This window comes from Ananas comosus, linkage group 10, assembly GCF_001540865.1.
Source record: "Ananas comosus cultivar F153 linkage group 10, ASM154086v1, whole genome shotgun sequence".
NCBI classification, from domain to species: Eukaryota; Viridiplantae; Streptophyta; class Magnoliopsida; order Poales; family Bromeliaceae; genus Ananas; species Ananas comosus.
The window spans coordinates 2,996,723-3,015,120 of NC_033630.1; the positions used below are offsets into that span (position 1 = coordinate 2,996,723).

The 18,398-nt window shown below is 34.9% G+C and overlaps 3 protein-coding genes across 5 annotated transcripts; 1 reads left to right on the forward strand and 2 right to left on the reverse strand.

Moving 5' to 3' along the window:
- Window positions 1,564-5,306, forward strand: LOC109716559. 3 transcript variants are annotated; one of them, XR_002217966.1, is made up of 3 exons: window positions 1,564-2,070; window positions 4,064-4,159; window positions 4,916-5,306. XR_002217966.1 is itself a non-coding variant. In XM_020242076.1 (2 exons), the coding sequence occupies exons 1-2, from the start codon at window positions 1,709-1,711 to the stop codon at window positions 4,842-4,844; spliced, it is 447 nt and encodes a 148-aa protein (XP_020097665.1). In that variant the 5' UTR covers window positions 1,564-1,708; the 3' UTR covers window positions 4,845-5,306. The 3 variants fall into 3 exon arrangements, 2 of the variants coding, with proteins under 2 accessions (XP_020097665.1, XP_020097666.1); XM_020242076.1 differs by lacking the exon at window positions 4,064-4,159 and having other exon boundaries at window positions 4,760-5,306; XM_020242077.1 differs by lacking the exon at window positions 4,064-4,159.
- Window positions 5,426-9,616, reverse strand: LOC109716558 (protein trichome birefringence-like 23). Its single transcript, XM_020242075.1, is given in 5 exon segments — window positions 5,426-5,990; window positions 5,993-6,404; window positions 7,084-7,361; window positions 8,341-8,409; window positions 9,339-9,616. Coding segments are annotated over 5 exon segments (1,320 nt in total). The 5' UTR covers window positions 9,553-9,616; the 3' UTR covers window positions 5,426-5,643.
- Window positions 12,475-18,118, reverse strand: LOC109716182 (dihydrofolate synthetase). The gene is made up of 10 exons (XM_020241511.1): window positions 17,806-18,118; window positions 16,280-16,377; window positions 15,719-15,869; window positions 15,418-15,480; window positions 15,081-15,242; window positions 14,671-14,862; window positions 14,206-14,305; window positions 13,918-14,049; window positions 13,673-13,804; window positions 12,475-13,047 (listed from the first exon to the last, which is right to left on the reverse strand). Exons 1-10 carry the CDS (start codon window positions 18,100-18,102, stop codon window positions 12,689-12,691), a joined length of 1,686 nt encoding a protein of 561 aa, XP_020097100.1. The 5' UTR covers window positions 18,103-18,118; the 3' UTR covers window positions 12,475-12,688.

Sequence of the window (18,398 nt, forward strand, 5' to 3'; positions counted from 1 at the left end):
ACACATTCAAATTTAAAAGTATAAGAGCCACTAAATGACTCAAAATGTATAAATTAAAATAGATTATATAGCAAATTAGAAATTTTTTTAAAAGATTTGATAGTTGAGCAATTCAGCCTATACTCATGTGCCTTCTGCATGCCCACTTTTTATTAAATTTTTTGTTTGTTTTTTTTTACTAAATCTACAAAAGATTTCGTGAACTCTAAGTACGCACATTATATATATATATAATATATATATATATATATATATATATATATATAGTATATAGCAATTTGTAGATTATTTGTCAAAAAAGATCATCATAGTTAAAATACAGAAATAATATCTATATTTTAATATATTTAAATATATTTAATATAATTCTGGTTCATCAAAATATTTTATCGATTTTTAAAATATTTTTATAAATATTTTATCTTAAATTTAATAATAAAATTTATAATAATATTTTAAAAATAGAGAAATAAATTTAAAATATTGAACAGTAATGAGGAATATATAATAAAGATACTGAAATATATTCAATATTTTAAAATAAGACTAAATTACAGAAAACTTATGTATATATATTATATATATATATATATATATAATATATATATATATATAATATATATATATTACTTTTCCTCCCTCACTTTCTAAATCTATATTTTATCTCCCTGTCAGAATTTCATCACTATTCCGTCTATTTCTTATAATTTATATAAAAAATATATTTCAAAATAATAGAAATATATTAAAAATTATTTTTTTATAGAAACAATAAGGATAATATAATTTTGTTATTTTGTCATTTCCATTAGGGGATGTTTGTTTGAATGAAAGTGAGGTGGAAGTGGAAAGGGGGAAGTCGTTTTCGCCATAATGATTACTTTCATTATTTGGTTCGCCGTAAAAAAGTTACAGTCGAAACTCGAGTTAATCTGAAACGACGTAATTGACTTCGGCCCATCGTCTGCCAAAATCAATTACGATGAAGGAAAGTGAAGAAAAAGTAATAAAATAATATACTAGGTAAAAATAATTATTTTTAAATATATTTAATTATTGTACTAATTACTCTTTTAGTTAATGGTATATTTAAAATATAATAAAAATTAATTAGTTAAATCTTAATATTTTTTTATTTAGTTTGTACAATTAATTGATTAATTAAGTATTAATATTTTTTACTTTATAATTTTATTATGGTATTATTATAATTTATATATAAAAAAATAATTTAGTTGTTTTAAATTAAATTTTAATTATATAAAATATAATTATATTATTTTTATTTATTAAATTATTTATTATTTATACATAAATTATAATTTTACATCATATATTTTTTTATCAAACAAACAACAAAACTAATAAAACTTCACTTTTTATAACTACGAAATAAATAACAAAAGAAAATTAGTTTTCACCCAATTCTATTTCAATCCAAAGTTTATTGCTATCCAAAATTTAGTTTTAGTAAAACAAACGTGCTCTTGACACCGTACTTTTAAAAATATTTTAAAATTTTTAAAGAATAAAATATAAAATTTAAAAANAAAAAAAGAGCCACTGGAACCATCGACTGGCTTCATGCCGCTTCCACCCGCGCGCTAACTAAACCGTCGCATATAAAACCAAAGGAGGAGAGAGAGAGAGAGAGAGAGAGAGAGAGAAGGGTTCGTAAAACGCTCACAAAAGTGGTGTGGCGTTGGCCATGGCGGAGCCGGAGCCGGAGCCCCAGCGCGCTCTTCCGAAGACACCGGCGGCGGGGGCGTGGCGGAGCGGCGTGCACTTCCCGAACCCGCCGGAGACGGCGACGTGGAGCGCCGGCCCGCGCTACCCGAACCCGCCGGACCCGGCGAACCCGGACCCGGCGACGCTCCGCGAGCAGTGGCTCTTCGCGACGCGGCGCTACAGCCGGTGGTACTCCCGCGCCTGGGGCGCCGCCGCCCTCGCCGCCCTCTCCTTCTTCGCCCTCGGCCGGGCCCTCAAAGGCTCCAACCCCATCCCCTCCCACAACCCCCACCCCGCCTCCACCTCCGCCTCCTCCTCCGCTGCCGATGATAACCACCACAGGTGCTTATGCTTTGTATTCTTTTGTATTCTAGTAAAAATATACGTAATTTATCTGGACTATAAGCTATGTTGAATTGGCCATCTAATTTTTCACAACACTTTTCAATTTGTTTGATTTGAGTCCATATTTTGATTTTTCGGCTAATAACTTATTTCAATAAATTTATAGTTGCCGGTGTTACATAAAATTAATTAACTTTACTTAGCCCGTAAAGATAAACAAACGTAATTAAATTATAAAGTAAGAGTACGGTTGACTGATTCAAATGAAATAAATTAAATGGTAAGCTGGTTCGCTAAAATTTTGAAAGGTTGGATGATCAAACTCAAAATTATCTATAGTTTAGATAAGTTTTATATGGTTTATCCTTTTAATTATTTTGGGGTGTAATGATTCAGTCCGATGCATGTACGAGGAATTCTACACCGTCACACTTGCACCACGTCATCAATAACAAGCCAATCACATTCCTCCTTTTCAAACAAAAGTACAATAAAAATACTTTTTTACAATCATGATGGGACATATATTCTTAAAAAGATTAATTTGATTGGTTTGTTACGCCACATCACTAATATATCCGTTGTATTCTAGAATTTTTCTGCATTTACAGCCATCTTCCCTGTCTAGTTGTCCTGTCAGTACTAGAATGCTTAGTTCTTCTGTACCTTGGCTTTCTCGTCAGATCCAATTGTACGCATAGTTGAGGATCATCAGCTCTATGACGTGTAATTTTATCATGTATAGCACTTAGCTCTTGTTTGACTGTCCCAATAAGCTATCCAAGTTTAACTTACTCAGTATGAGGATTTTCTACGGTCGTTGTAAAGAATTTGATTTTTGTTTCTCGAGAGGTACTGATATCCATAATCGGATAGGATTGCATATTTTATTTACAAGGTAATTTAAAATGACTTGAAGGCAGCATATGGTATCCATTCTAGATATTCTATTGCACTCCTCATCTACCAAAATTTTTTTTGAGTAAATCAACGAGATATACCGAACAAAATACTCATGCACCCGAAACAGAGTCTCGGACTCTGATTGGATGCATGAACATTTTATATGGTGCATCTTTTTCATTTACTCAAAAGGTATATATATTATTTGGTAATCAGAAGTGCGATCAAATGTTTAGAATGGTATATTATATTGGCTACAAGTCACTTTTTCGAATCGGATAAATTACCTATAGATGAAATATGTTATTGTACCAAATTATAAATGTCAAAATCTTTCAAGGAGCGGAAGTTAAAACTGTTAATTTTCAACCACATAAGAAATTTTTCATACTGAATAAGTTATCATCAGATAACTTATTCCGACATTCGAACAGGGCTTTAATTCCCACATTTTTATTGTCTTGATCCCTCTTGTACGCCATACTAGTATCTACAGTTCTTGTATATCCAAACACAATCTCTTTTCTATAGATTGTTGTGTAACCTTACATGGTTAAAGTCGTTTTAAATGGATACCTGAATTTTAAATGTGTACTTCAGTGTTCTAAGTTTCTGAAAACAGAAAAAAAATTGTGATTTTAGTTTTTGCCATAAAGGATGAATATTAGGCGCTACGAAAGATTTAAGCTGAGTAAGGTGCTACAATCATGGACTAAACATTTTTGGGTAGATAATTACTGTTAATGTTTCTAGTGCTTTTTATACTGTTACCATCCTAGTTTCCTGTTTGTTAGGAAAGTAGGTTTGCGCTCAATATGTTCTTGAGCCTAAAACAGTGTCATCATTTTATTCAACATTCATCTCTTTTCACCATTTGGTGGAATTTTCATGTCACCTAAATGTTGAATTGGTACATTGCAAGTCCTCTTATGTACTTATGTCGTAGTTTCAATTTTTTCTAGTGTTGTAATTTGATGAGCTCATGTGAGATAAGGTTTCCTGCAAGATCATAAGTTGTTCAACAATTTGATATGTCCTGTATAAGCTTGTGCGCCTCCTCAATTTTCCCCTATTCAACTTCTGGCAGCTAATGCAATCGCTTGTATCAACTCCTGCGGAGTTTCACCTTCGGCTCTTGAGACAGTCTGTCTTCTTGCACCTTAGGACCAGAACGGGGTTAAATGTGAGTCGCTTTAATGTCGCCAGTCTTCCTTTCGTAGCTTGCATATATATGTTGTAATGCGACAACTGTCGGATTCCTTGAATCAATAGTTGGGCATTAGGAATGCGATCGCAGATGTCCAGAACCACGGAAAGCATTGCTTGTCTGCTTGCTTGACTGCCAACCTAAGTGCCTTACATTTGAAGTAATTTAAGGTGGTCTCAAGCCAAATTCGGATAATATGTATGATATAGGCTGATGTGGCATTATTATAGGAAAATCAGTTTTCTTGAGTGACATTGCTTGTTGTTCTTGGGCTTTTTTTTTTCTTGGGCACTTTTTTTTCCTGCTTTGAATTGTAACTGATCCAGATGTATTTGGTAGCATGCTTTTATTAGGGTTTTGCCTGTAAAAGGATCTCCTCTTTATTGAAACTGTATAATGTCTTTTTTTTTCCTTTGTTATATATTGAGTTCTTGATTAGTATTATGTATTATCATCTAATTCAAATATGTTTTTCCCTCAATTTAACTGTTGGAGTTGAATATCTAATCCCTCTTTGTTTTGTTCATCTTTTGATCGTGAAACTCTCGACGGTATATTTCATCAACTTCCATTCAGGAGGAACCAGAAATTGTTTCTAAATGCTTGGTCATGTCAGCAATCCGTCACCTTGCTGTCAGAGAACATACTCATGATAGAATAGATATCGAGAATGTTTACTTAACCGGCTACCTCGTGGTGTTCTGACGCTGTTAATTGTATCTATTTTATCAGGTAACTATGTTTTGTCAAAAGCTTTGTAAAAAGGGTGTTAACAGCGCGATCGCGTGTAGAAAAGCCATGGTAGAGCAAAGTGCAGCGGCAGCAGCAGAAAGTTAGATTAGAAGGATGCAATATCCAAACAAGGAGAATGCTCCTTTTTAAGTTGTTTTTTGAGGTTCTTGTGTATGTACATTAGCGAGCTTGAAACAGTGATTTTGTGTATAAATGTTTGTATGTTTAATATGAGCCGAGTGATTTTGTATATAAATGTTTGTATGTTTAATATGAGCCGAAGTTCTCACGCACTTTGGTTTGACATGGATTAGAAATTTGATAAATTGTAGGTGATGTTGTTTGAGTATTTGATATGAACTGTGGAGAAAAGGAAGGTGCAGTTTTATGAGACTAAGAACCAAATTGCCTGAGACGAAACATTCTTTTCGTGGTTTGCATTGTTGCTTTCGCTCTTCTTGATTTAATGATGGATTTTTTTTGCCTGTGAAACCAAAAGAACAAGGAAAGAAGACCAAAACTAAGGGCAGAATAAATCCCACATCAAGTTTGTTTTAGTAACAGCTGAAGCCAACAAAGAATAGATCAACCGCGAACTCTTCACTTTTACAAGTAATCACAACTCATCATACAAACACAAACTAATCCCCCGCGAATTGTTAGCTCAGAAAAACCCCCCTCCTCCTTACTCTCCAAACAATTCAATATCTACATATATTTTCGCACTTTCACTCATTCATCACCATTTCCATCATTAAATCGTTCCAAGCATCTATCGGCCCCGGCACGCACCAGTGCAAGCAATCGGTTTGTACTTTCACATTCCTACCCTTATCAAAGGGACGAAATTGTCTGTAAGGGCCCGCGTGCCCGTCCGGCCGTAGCAACGAAAGATGGTAAGTATCCATCAGCTTTAGCGGAGCAGCATGCCCTGCACCTTCCACCCTCTTGAACTCTTCCAGCTCGACCCTCCGCATTAAATGGTCTATATTTTTACCTTTGAACTCACCTTCCTTATACGGCACCGTCCTATCACACTTCCCGCCGTTAAACCACTCGCCGTCTTCGAAGTGGTCCACGTCCTGTATATAACACGCGGCTTGCGAGATGAAGAGGTGATGAAGTTGAAGGCCATCCGGAGGGCATTTCGGTAAATGTACTCCACCCCGAGCTCAGGTAAGTTCTTTCCCGGGCAGTAGTGGCAGCCGATGACTGTTCCGTTCTGCCAAACGATCACGGTCTTCAAGAACCATTGCCCGCCCGATATGACTACGTAGTCAAAGCTTTCGTATTGGTTGATCCATTTCGGGTCCAGTTCGTCGAGATGGAGCTGGATTTCGGATTTTGACTCACCGTCTTCGTTCTCGAAAGTTTCAGACTTGATTAGAAAAGGAGCCCAGAGAAGAGAGACGGTGAAGTTGTGGGAGGGGAAGCGCCATTCTCGCGATTTGAAATTTTCGTCGTGGTTGACCTCAACAGCTTCTTCTGCCTGAACCATACAGAAGAACAAGTCCGATAAGAATGAGATCTAAACAATAGAGGCAGATCATAATAAAAAGCAATAGCAACTGGGTACAAGACAAGGATTGAGTTCTCGTGAGTTCGCCTTTCAACTTTATGGTTTACTATGGACCTCAAAGGACTAGACCCTGTACCCATCCTTAGTCGGCACCTTAATCGTATCTTTGTATAAGTTTCAATGCAAAACTGTTCCAGGTACAGGCTCAGGCCTCAATAACTTAAGCCTTTTAGTTTCAGATGCACGGTAAGGATTGAGTCTTCACGGATTTGTTTATTGATGCGCCCTTCGCCTGAACCAAACACTAGCCTTTTGTAGTTTAAAAGTCCCTTCGACAACAAACGAAGTCGAACCTTTTTTTTCTTTCTTTTTCCTCCCATAGGTCAAAAACAGAAGAAACAAGCCATTTCAGATCCTCAAATGTTTACTAATATGTTTAGTCATCACAAAAGTCGAAAACAATCATCATTTTTAAGCCAAACCTTCTCCGGCAAAATGCATTAGTTTGCAAACTTGCACAATTATTGTAATCATGAAGTCAACCATACAAAAGTTAATTTTTACAATACCAAGCAAGAAAATCAAACAAAAACAACATCAAGCAAGAAAAGCAGTCTTGCGAATCTTATATCATATACGACAAAAATACCTTGGATAGAAGGCAAATCAATGATTGGGCATGATTGCGAAGAATCGAGTCACCAATGAGCGCCCAACTTTTATTCCGCATGGCATCTAGAAACTTCTTGGCATCCAATGGTGGTATGTCACAACCGTATGGTTTCCATTTCCAGTAAAGATACCCTGTGTCAGGCTTTCCATTCAACATACAGTTCTGATGATCTTCAATAAAACGGCAGCTCGCATTTGTATAAGCTGGTCCTGAAGGATTTGGTATCCATTCTCCAGCGAAAAGATCACATTGTTCTGACTCAAAAAATAAAAATTAAAAGAAACCATATATGATCAGTATAGAACAAAAAGGAAATTATGTAACTTGTCACAGAAGTTGCTCATACCTTTTCGTAAAAAGCCAACACAATATAAGCAGCAGTTATAGACAAAAACAGGAAAAAAACAATAAAGTACAAATGGCAAAAGAATACATGGTAGTTAGCAAATGCTCTTCATGCCAACTTTAACAACACATACAAAAAGAGAAAAGAAAGCTTTGTTTATCTTTCTAACGGTTCTTTTTATTTTTAACTTTTCGGAACAACAAAATCTCATGGATACGGCAATACAAACAGAAACTAAAAGGAATGTTTTGCGGATTCTTTAGTCTACCCAATGTTAACTTTGGATGGGGGCATGACACTTGGATACCTTCCGCAGGAAGTTCAGGGAAACGAAGGATAGGACGCTTGGATACGTATGAGAAAGCACAATTAGCATGAGCATAGTTTCACCAACAACCAAGAACCTAACCATTAAGATATACTACACATAACTGTGAAATTATCAACGAATAAATGCAACAATTCATTCACCAACAACCAAGAACTAGTTTTACCATGAAATATAACAGCAATTACTGTTAATAAAAATTTTGTTGCTTTACATTCAACGGACAAAATTTTAAGATATAAGAAACAAAGGAAAGAAAAAAAAGAGTAGCACGCCGTTGAGCTAACTTCCGTTACTGCACAGTTAGGTGATTTACATCAAAATTAGCGGCAGGATACAGCAAATACGATAAAACATGCCAACTTATTGATTTAACAGAAAATATACGAAAAATTCTCTAATCAAATCATTTTATCTAGCTGGATTTTCTTTTCTCGTTGAAATAATTATACTAAAACAACCCAAATTGCATAGTTGATATAAGTTTCTATAAAAGATATATTCACGAATTCGTACTATTTCTCATCATCGTGTTTAAAATATTTGAAATGCACACTACCTTCTTGAAAAACTTCTTCATCATCTGACGCCATTTGAGGATTTGCTGCCTCCGCAATAACTGTAGTTTCTGACGAGCAAAAGTATTCAGAGAAATCAGAGAAGATAAACTGTACACGAATTCAAATTGATCTTCATTTTTTTTCTCTTTTTTTGTTATTAGAATATCGTACACATAGTCCCCAGGATAACGGTAGCGACCAATTATATTGGCATGTCCACAACCACTGATTACAATCATTAATTGCCATTTTCGGTGCTGCACAATTCACTATAAAATTACATTGAAGATTAATCCCAGGAAACTATAAATTCCCAAGTACTCAATGCAGATTTTCTAGCATTAAGCCAAATAATGGTGAAGGGAATGGAAAGAGTAAATCAGTGAAAATAACATCAAAACACTCTTCGCCTAATCCAAGCAATGTTACAAGTGAACCTGAAAACTACTACACAACCAGTAAGGATATTATTGATTTAACCATTCTTTGTAAAGTTTCTTACCAAAAACATCCAAAGTTCACTTTATTTCTGGTGAGAGGGACCAGATGTCAACTAGAACTTATATCATCCAAATCAAAGAGGAAAAACCCATAAATTCATAACTTCATCAAATTGTCCCTTTCTTGTTAACTAGAACCAAACATATGTTTCTATAATTAGAAGCATACCAAAGCAGTAGTCAAAATTCTTTTTTTTTTTATTTTTAGATCCTTCAATGGAACACAAACCCAATTTCCAACATTTTCACAATTTTCAACAATTAAATCAAAATTTATTCGATTTACACTCACCAGATCTTTTCCAGGACAAAAACCCAAAAACCAAATACTCCCAAAAAATTGAAATTTTCAAGTATTCCAACAATAAAATACTCTCTCCAAGTATGAATTTCAACAAAGATCCAATTTTTACTCCTCCTAAAACCCACTCTCATTTTGTCCACATCTTACCAAAAACCCAACTCAAAAACAAGATCCAAGGGCTAAAATTTCTCACCTTTCCGAGTTTCCTCAACCCCAACTCCAACTTCAGAAGCCACAGCTCCCTCAGCAGTGGTTGGTGGGTTAGAGAAGGAAAAGAAGGGGGCGGAGCAGGAGAAGAGGAGGCGATAGGAGATCACCACAAGAAGGGTGGAAACGAAGAGCTTGATGTAGATGTGGTTGCTCCTGTTACGGTAAAGAGATGGCCATGGCTCCCTATGTGAACCCATCTCCTCCTACAAGGGAGAAAAAAAAAATGGAAAACAAGAAGTAAAAGAGGAAGGAGTGGGAGAGGAAAACAAGGAAGGAGAAGAAGAGAGGGAGGTTTTTAGAGTTTTTTCTTTGTTTAGTAGCAAAGTGAAAAAAAGTGGGAGGAGAAGAAGTAGTGCACAGAAGAAACAGAAGAGTCCCTACTCCTAGAAGAGAAATGCTAGTGAAGGCTCCTCATTCGCAAGTCAGTTCTTTTTTGACTTGAAATAAGATCGAGATTGACCATTGTTGTAATATACAGGTCGAACACGAGCTAAATTTTTAAACTCAGTAATTTTTTTTTTTTTATTTTTGAGAGATAAGTAGCATGCTATCCGTTTTATTTATTTTATTTAGAAATAAATTTAGCTAAAAATATAAATTAGCTAGAATTCGAATTTGGAATCTCGGATATCAACTATCAAATCTTTTACCACTTGTGCTCGGAACGGTCGGCTAAACTCGTAATCTTAACAAGTCGAATATATTAGATTAGTTCGTTTGTATTCGGCTCCCTATGTGAACCCATCTCCTCCTACGAGGGAGAAAAAAAAAATGAAAAAAAAAAAAAAAGTAAAAGAGAAATGAGTGGGAGAGAAAAAGGAGGAGCTCAAAGAAGAAGAGGAAAAAGAGAGGGAGGTTTGGAGTTTTTTCCTTTTTTTTTAAGTAGCAAAGTGAAAAGAGAAAAGAAAAAAGAAGAAGAGAAGATGAGCACAGAAGAAACATAAGAGTTCCTAAAAAAAAAAAAAAGCAATTTAAGGCTTATAATTTGCGAGTCAGTTCCTTTTGGACTTGAATGAAATCGAGATCTATCATTTATTTAATAAACAAGTTGTGTAAAAGTTAAATTTTTTAGATCGAAACCTTAACATGTTAAATATATTGAATTAGTTCGTTCGTATTATGCACGATACAGCTCGAATATATATATACTATTTAGATTTTAGATCAAACCAAATATAAAAAGATTTATATTCTATAAATTTTAATTATTAAATTAAAATTTTAATTTTTTAAAATTTTTTTAACTTTTCTCCCAATAGTAGGACAACCAAATGACCAATCTAACATTATGTTTACAAATAAACTTATTTCAACTCGTTAATAAACAAGTTGAATATGAACTAAATTTTTTAGCTCGATATTCAACGACTTAGCTCGTGTTCAGCTTATTTATAAATAAATAAACACGAGCTTGTCCTAACTAGTTCGTGTTTGGCTCATTACCAGCCCTACCTATTTGTATACCTCATATTGGAATGTAGATTTTATATTTCTTTAGTTTTAAAATTAGAAAAAAAAAATTACAATTTTGTACTTCAAAAAAAATTGATAAAAATAAGAAGTAATTATTGACTCTTAAATAAAAAGAAATAAAACGTATACTTTCTTTTAAAGTGTACAAATAACAATGCTTGGACATAAATAATGGCAAGGAAATGTGCAGCCTGTGACTTCTGGTTTGGTAGAAGTTTTTTTTTAATCTAACTACACCTTTCATCTAAAAGACACGTGACATTTTAGTCCTAAAATTTTAATTTTTTAAAAATTATTATAATTATATTTTATAATTTAGTTAAGTTAAATAGACAGCAATATATTGTTGATGCACTAAAATTATAATAATATTATGATCGATCATGTAAATAATAAATAAAATACCATTTCAGTAAAATATTCTAATTTAGTCGACTAAATTAGATTGGAATACTTAATTATAATAACTAAAAAAATTTGAGTTAAATTAATGTGTTGCCACTGCATTACAAGTCCTCAAGACATAAATTGTTTATGTGCAAAAAAGTGGAGTAGTAGGGTCAAATCCAAATTATTCTCTACAATAAATTAATGTATTGGAGTCCACTCAATTAGCACGAAATTCAGTCTCTCTTCACGGTTTTCTTCTCATGTTATTAATCGCATGATAGCATGCCAAATTAGTAATATTATTTAATTAGAAAACAATAATAATATTTAACTGATAATATATTTTATAGAAAAATTGATGAGCTGGATAATTATAAAGAGAATAAAGTATGAACATAAATTAGCAGGTTCAGATCAAATAGATTTAAGTTTTTAACTCATCGAAGTGGTGTGGTACGGTCAGATTGAAGGTTATATGATGGGTTTGTGGTAGATTGAGTTCAAAAAAGAGAGATCAGTTCACATGTAAATAGTTTTTATTGGATTATTAATAAAAAGGTTAAAAAAAATGTTTGTAACTGACCTTTTTTAATGGAATTTTAACCCATGGATTTTCTGTAACAAAAAAAAAGGGTTTATTGTGTGAAAATTTGAAATTTTCTGAGTGTTGCTTATGCCCAAAAATGACTTGCCTTATTTCCTTTCTCTTTTTTGAGCGGATATTTTGGAACTCAGATTTATCTTATAAGAAGTGAAGCCAAGCATATAGGGCCGCAAACGGGACAGATTCAGAGACATACCTCAAATTTTTTTAGTGAATCAGAACATATTCGGAGCTGGTTAGATTTTTTTTTTCTTATTTTGTGGAATCTAGACGGACGAAGGAGATTCCCACCTCCCGCTTCATTTTTTAGCATATCAGAGCGAATTTAGAAGGGGTTTATATTTTTCTTATTTGCGACTCTTACTTACTTACCACCTCATTCAGAAAGGATCGGAACGGAATGGAATGCCAACCAACCCGGATCCATTACATCTAATCCCATAAGATCCTATACATTAGAATCCAATCATCCAATTATCAAATATGAAAAGACCCACTAAAAACACAAGGACGAGGTTAATTTCGCCAGTAGCCTGTAAATATTTGTCAAAGTTTTACTCTCTCCCTCTCTTTTGAAAGCAAACTTAACACCTTCCGAAGCTCTAATACGAGTCAAATTAACACTTAGATTTAATTCATTGACAAAAAGATGATGTATAAACACTGCCTCAACATTTTCTTTGACAAAAAATTTAGTACCAACAATTAGAAATTTTACAGCATCAATCGAAAAAACGGTAGAAATGCAATAATAATACAGCTAAACAGCAAGGTCAACAACATTGCCTTTTAACAACCCCTGCTGTTTATCAGGTCCTTGAATATCAAAAAGACCTACAAAAAATAAATAGAATAAACTACAACTATTACTTGTATACAGCCGCTAACAGCGACGATACTATATGCAGGGAGCCTGTTACAACAATGAGACCATTCTGATCCTGCTCCTTCGACTGAAGCAACTGAGAACAAACCCTGATCGAATCATTAACCGGTGCAACTTGGTAACCGATCAACATAGTTTCGTTGTCACTCATTGATACGAACGAGCAATTATTATCCTTGGAAAGTTTGTGAAGTTCGACCGCTCCAAGGTCTATGAGATTGATACTGAGGTCTTGCGCAGCCTTTATCCATATATTTTTCAGAGCTGAAGCCGAACTCGTGCGGGATTTTCCTCCACTTATGCTCGTCTCAGTTAAAAGGACGATGTCAGGTCTCCTGCCTGTGAAAGAAATTCTAGATATAAGTGCTTGAAAGAATTAAGGCATGAACGAGAAAAACAAACTTTAGTACACAGAAACTTCACGGCATTTGCAGCAGCATGGCTAATCCTCCAAGAATTAGACATTAAACTTTGATTATTTCACCTAATTATACAACTTTGGCGGTCAATAATTCTTGCCTATGACGCGGAAAGATAGTATTTGATAGGGAAGTTCAAATCAGTTCGAGGTAATCTCGTAACTAACTAATTGAGGAATATTTTTGATGGGGAAAGGAGAAGAGGATCGTTCATGCATTGTTAGCACATTGTGCAGGTTCTTTCCCCACATAAAGAGCAAATTTCCAGTAAAGAAACGAAATTTCACTTTGAAATTTTAGAGAAGCACAGCCTTCAGAAAGCAGAAATCATGAAAAGAAAATAAAGAAACTGATAAAGAAGAGTGATTGTTGGAACTGCAGTAACTGTTATGTAAGGTCGCAGATCCACATTAATTAGAAACACATGTTACACCGGTTGCCAACAATAGTACAGCATACAAAGGCGCAAGGAGGCTCAAGGTGTTATAAGAAGAATTACAGATTCGGCAAAGGTAGTAAATGACTCAAGTGTGTATTTACACTACCTGAAAGAAGCTGTTGAGCAAATGCAAGATGATCTTTATCGCTCGCCATTGCCACCACAAGAGCCAACGGCCCATCCGGATGCGCCATTCTTATTACATCTGATAGGCCCTTCGCAGAAGCTTCAGTATGAGCTGGAACATATTTCCAAATGTCAAAAGGCCTCTCGGCGAACAAAAAAAAAAAAAAAAAAAAAAAAAAAAAAAATCCAAGAAGATAAAAATCATGGTTGGAACATCAATAAAACCTCCATCAACAAGTAATGACACTTCTTGAAGCCCAAAAGCTGAGGCTTCCTTCTGAGTCAGAAATTGGTTTCTACCATGCAACTTTGTCCTTTCCAAGCCAGCTCGAATGGATGCATCCGATATTCTCCAACCTTGTTTTAAGCGTGATTATTAGGACATGCTATTATACAGAGATGATTCAAGAATTCACTTTAAAAGTTTGATTGATATCACTAGCACTCATCAGAAGTACAGTTAGGCAATTTTCATTTATGAATTACAGAACCAGAGTTATACAGACCTTTTACCTTGTTTACTGAGGCAGAGGGCTGTACATGTTGCCGTAACAGCATTTTGTAGCTGATGAGCTCCAAGCATGTGAAGTTTCAAATCGTGTAATTTGATACTCTGCATAATATTTCAGCTATCTCCTGATGAGTAAAAGCAAATCCTCTAAGGAAGAAATACTCTTATGCAGAGAAATGTTTATGCTCTTCAAAAGTCAATTTTTTCCCTTTTTTTTTAAGATACACGCTATTGTACTTGCAAAAAATTCTCCCCATAAATTGGATAACTCCCCAACAAAAGATAAGGACGTTTTTATAAGAGATTGCACTAGTTGAGGGCATATATGAAAATTCAGATTGTACACTGGTATTTACATAAATAGAATTTTTGCAGGGAAAAATATATACATATCTCTCCCCCCCCTCCAAAAAAAAAAACCCCCACCGCAAACCCAAAAATAAGAAAAATTTGCTACCAAATTTTACCAGTTTCATGTCTTTTTGAATGTCAACAACTATGTCACAAGTTTGGCGAGGTTCGTCATCGTCTCTCGCAAAGCATTTTAAAATGCTCCGTATTCCAGGATCACATGCCGATATGACCGGAGAATTCATGACAGATGCCCTATCCTTAATAATGCGCTCAATTTTTTCCTCAAGAGGGCCACCAATAATAACCTGAAAAATTAGAAAAAACATTATAATTTAAGTATTTCTAGAGGATTTCAGCTCAGTGTAGTATAGCTACTTAAGGATAGAAGTACTAGTTACTAAGCTACTCTGATCAGCACTTCCGAAATTTTGTTATGGGAGTGTTAATTAGAAGTTGTATAATCAACAATAACAAATAAAAGGGGAAGGTATGTGAAAGAACCAAGTGGTGAAAACTACACAACCGGACGCCCCTGCTTGATTATTCCTGACTTTGCCATCGCCACACTTTCTAAAGAACCACCCAGAGCAGCCAAATGTTCCTCGCCAATCGAAGTTAATACAGAGGCAGCAAGTTCACTGTTGCGAATTACATTGGTTGCATCCCTTGCACCTCCAAGACCAGCCTGTTACAAACAAGGGATATAATTACCATGATGATATTACAACATACTATTGCTAATCTATCGAAAGCACAAACAGAAGCATATTTCTAGTTAGTGCTATATCTCCAATAAATAAATATAAGCATTCGAACCCCTAGAAGGACCATTAGGTAGAAAAGTATTGCATTCTACTTACTTCAATAATGGCGATGTCAACTTTCTCTTGAGAAAACAGAAGAAAAGCAAGAGCTGTGAACACCTACAAATGCATGAAATATGCTCAAATCACAAAAACCCTTAAAAAAAAAAAGAGGTGACAGAACAAAACACTCGTTGTAAAAGCAATAAATATTGAATTGTAGAAGCATGCATGGAATCCAAATAGTTTTACACTAAGTAAATAGCAGTGAAAGCTACAAAATAAACAGCCCCAGTTGCATCTAAACATGTGAAAGCAAATGCAACAAAGCACTAAGTGCTTATCGCAAAATACATACCTCAAAATGGGTCAGAGCTCCATTTTCCAGCTCTATCGATTGATCAAGAACTCCCTTCGCTCCATGGAAAGTATCCCTTAGTAATTCAGCTGAAACAGGATCTCCATTTCTTCCTAAAGAAATCCGTTCCCGAATGGTCAAAAGATGTGGACTGCACAACAAGGGCATTAGATGTTTTGCAGCCAACCTTGACTAGAGATAATTAGAAGTAATTATAGCCGCAAAATTGAATGGCTGCTTAAATAATTTAATTGCTTCCACGTCAAAAAATAAAAATGTCTGATACTTACCCATAAAACTTATAAAATAAAAAATAAAAAAATAAAAAAAAAAAAAAAACGAACAAACAAAACATGAAACAGAAAATGAGGATAAAATATGGTGTGATAATTAGAAGATAAAAGGTATGCAAATAGAATGAAAGCTTAACATAAATTTTAAAGAATCAATAAACTGAAAATAGAAGTGCATCAACGCCCATCTCATTCTCATGTTAAATAATTTTCCAAAGTTATGTTATTGCTGCAGATTGTTGCAAGAAATTGGAAAAACATGTAAAACCTGGTATAGCAGCCAACTTTATAGCCGCCTTCTCGTAAAATATTGGACAGAAATGCTGCAGATGAACCTTTCCCTTTAGTGCCAGCGATATGAACAGCCTATAGACAAGATCACAACAGTGACATTGCCATATATATTCGACTATTTGACTATTCTAATCTGAAAAATTAAAGTTGACTGCAAAAATTGAATTCTCTATCAACTTTGTCTTGCTCATAAATATCAAGAACGTGCATAGAACATTCATATAGAAATTCATTCAGTCCAGTAGTACATAAAACCCAGAAGCCTAAAAACAGATTCAGCTACCTCAGAGCAAGGGAAAATTGCTTGTATATCTCTGTGAAGTAATGAAATTGCAGATTAGTCCCTCACAAATTTTACAGACTAAACATATCCCCTACACATGTTAAATATTTGCAAATTTATCCCTCTGCCAGCTGACCGACGAGCTAAAGCAGAATTTTTCCTGTAAAAATGGCCATCGTACGGTCGAATGAGTACCTTTATAACGTCACTATTCTATATTTTGTGTCATGTCTTTTTTTTGGGTAAAGACATAGAGCTTACTTGAAGTATGGACTATTTTGAATCGGCTACCCAACTTTGCAAAAAATTAATTTTAATATTCAACCTTTCAATTTGTTTGATTTGAGTCAGCTACTTGATTTTAAAATTTACGCTAATTGCTTAATTTAGTAAATTTATAAATGCAAAATTGCATGAAGTATACTAGCTAAACTTATAATGATGAATGACGGATTCAAATTTTAAAGTCAAAGTGCCGTTGACTGACTCAAATCAAACAAATTGAAAGATTGGATAATAAAATCAAATTTTTAAAAGGTTGGTAGCCAATTCAAAATAGGCCATAGTTCAGGTAAGTTTTGTACGTTTTTATCTATTTTTTGTCAAAAGCATAATGGTCGTGAACTGACATAGTCAATTATCATAGATTAATCTGCAACATTTTGAAATTTTGAGGGAATCCATTTGAAAATGATAACTTGTAAAAAAAGAATTACAATTTTGCGTGGCAAATCCGCATTTTTCAAACTTTGCAGTGATATATATGCATTTGCCCCCAAAAACACAATACATGTTACCGCAAAACCACTTAATTGTACGCAATTGAGACTTTTCAAAAACCAAAAAAAGAAAAAAGAGAATGAAAATGTATGGAGACCGCTCACCTATAGGCCTCTTTTTTTGTGTTTTTCAGAATTAAGGGACTTAAGTCAAAAAAAAAAAAAAGGAAATTTCTCAAATTATTTATAATTTCACCAAATTTAATGATTCTAATCACTTTTTAGTGAATAAAGTAAACCGATTAATGGTCAATTCCTAACAAAGTCATTAAATTTAATAAAATTCTAACTTGACTAACTATAAAAACTCAAACTAAAAAAGAATAATTAAAAGTTAAGGGGGCTGTTTCAGCATGGCCCATAGGTGAGGGATTCTCAATGCGTTTTTACTTTTAAAAAAAAAAGGATGGGGGGGAAAATACAGAGGAGCGATTTGACCTTGAACAGGGCGTGGGGATCGCCGAGGCGGCGGAGCAACCGCCGCATCCGGCCAAGGTCGAAGCCGTCGCCGGAGTCGGTCCCTGCGCCTCTGGGCACGCCGATCCTCTCGTAGTTCCTGAGCCTCTCCATGGATTCCGAGAACCCCCCGAGCTCCTCCCCTTCTCCCCCCCGCGCCATGGCCGAGCTCGATCGCAATCGCCGCCAACTCAGCTGCGAGATCAAGCTACTGCAGCTGCTCCTCCCCCTCCTCCCCAAATGGCAAATTGGGTACGACATTTTCGGGAGATGCAGCATCTCCTTCACCGCGGCATTAGGGCTTCACCATTTGCCGCTACCCGTTTTGTTTGGATTGGGTTCACTTTTCTAATTGGATCGGGTCCTGAAAACTCTATTGGTCCAAAAGTAGTCAGAATCTATAACCTTATGAAAGCCCGTGTTCTCTTTGTCCACGTGGCAGCATTAGCTTAATCTAATTTTTGGTGGACCCTACCTGTCATTCTAAGAGACTGTTAATTAGTGGGTGGGGCCCACCCAACCTAAAAATTTGTTCTATTCTGTTTCCCATTTAATTTTTTATTTTCTAATTAATT

What these genes read in the sequence shown, in the direction of transcription:
- LOC109716559 (XM_020242076.1), top strand. Translation starts at nt 1,709, where the DNA reads ATGGCGGAGCCGGAGCCGGAGCCCCAGCGCGCTCTTCCGAAGACACCG. An exon ending in GCCGATGATAACCACCACAG is followed by an intron (nt 2,071 to 4,759) that starts GTGCTTATGCTT and finishes ACTTCCATTCAG; the next exon opens with GAGGAACCAGAAATTGTTTC.
- LOC109716182 (XM_020241511.1), bottom strand. Translation starts at nt 18,102, where the DNA reads ATGCTGCATCTCCCGAAAATGTCGTACCCAATTTGCCATTTGGGGAGG. An exon ending in TTGACATCGCCATTATTGAA is followed by an intron (nt 15,243 to 15,417) that starts GTAAGTAGAATG and finishes TGTTTGTAACAG; the next exon opens with GCTGGTCTTGGAGGTGCAAG. An exon ending in GTCATTACTTGTTGATGGAG is followed by an intron (nt 13,805 to 13,917) that starts GTTTTATTGATG and finishes AATATGTTCCAG; the next exon opens with CTCATACTGAAGCTTCTGCG.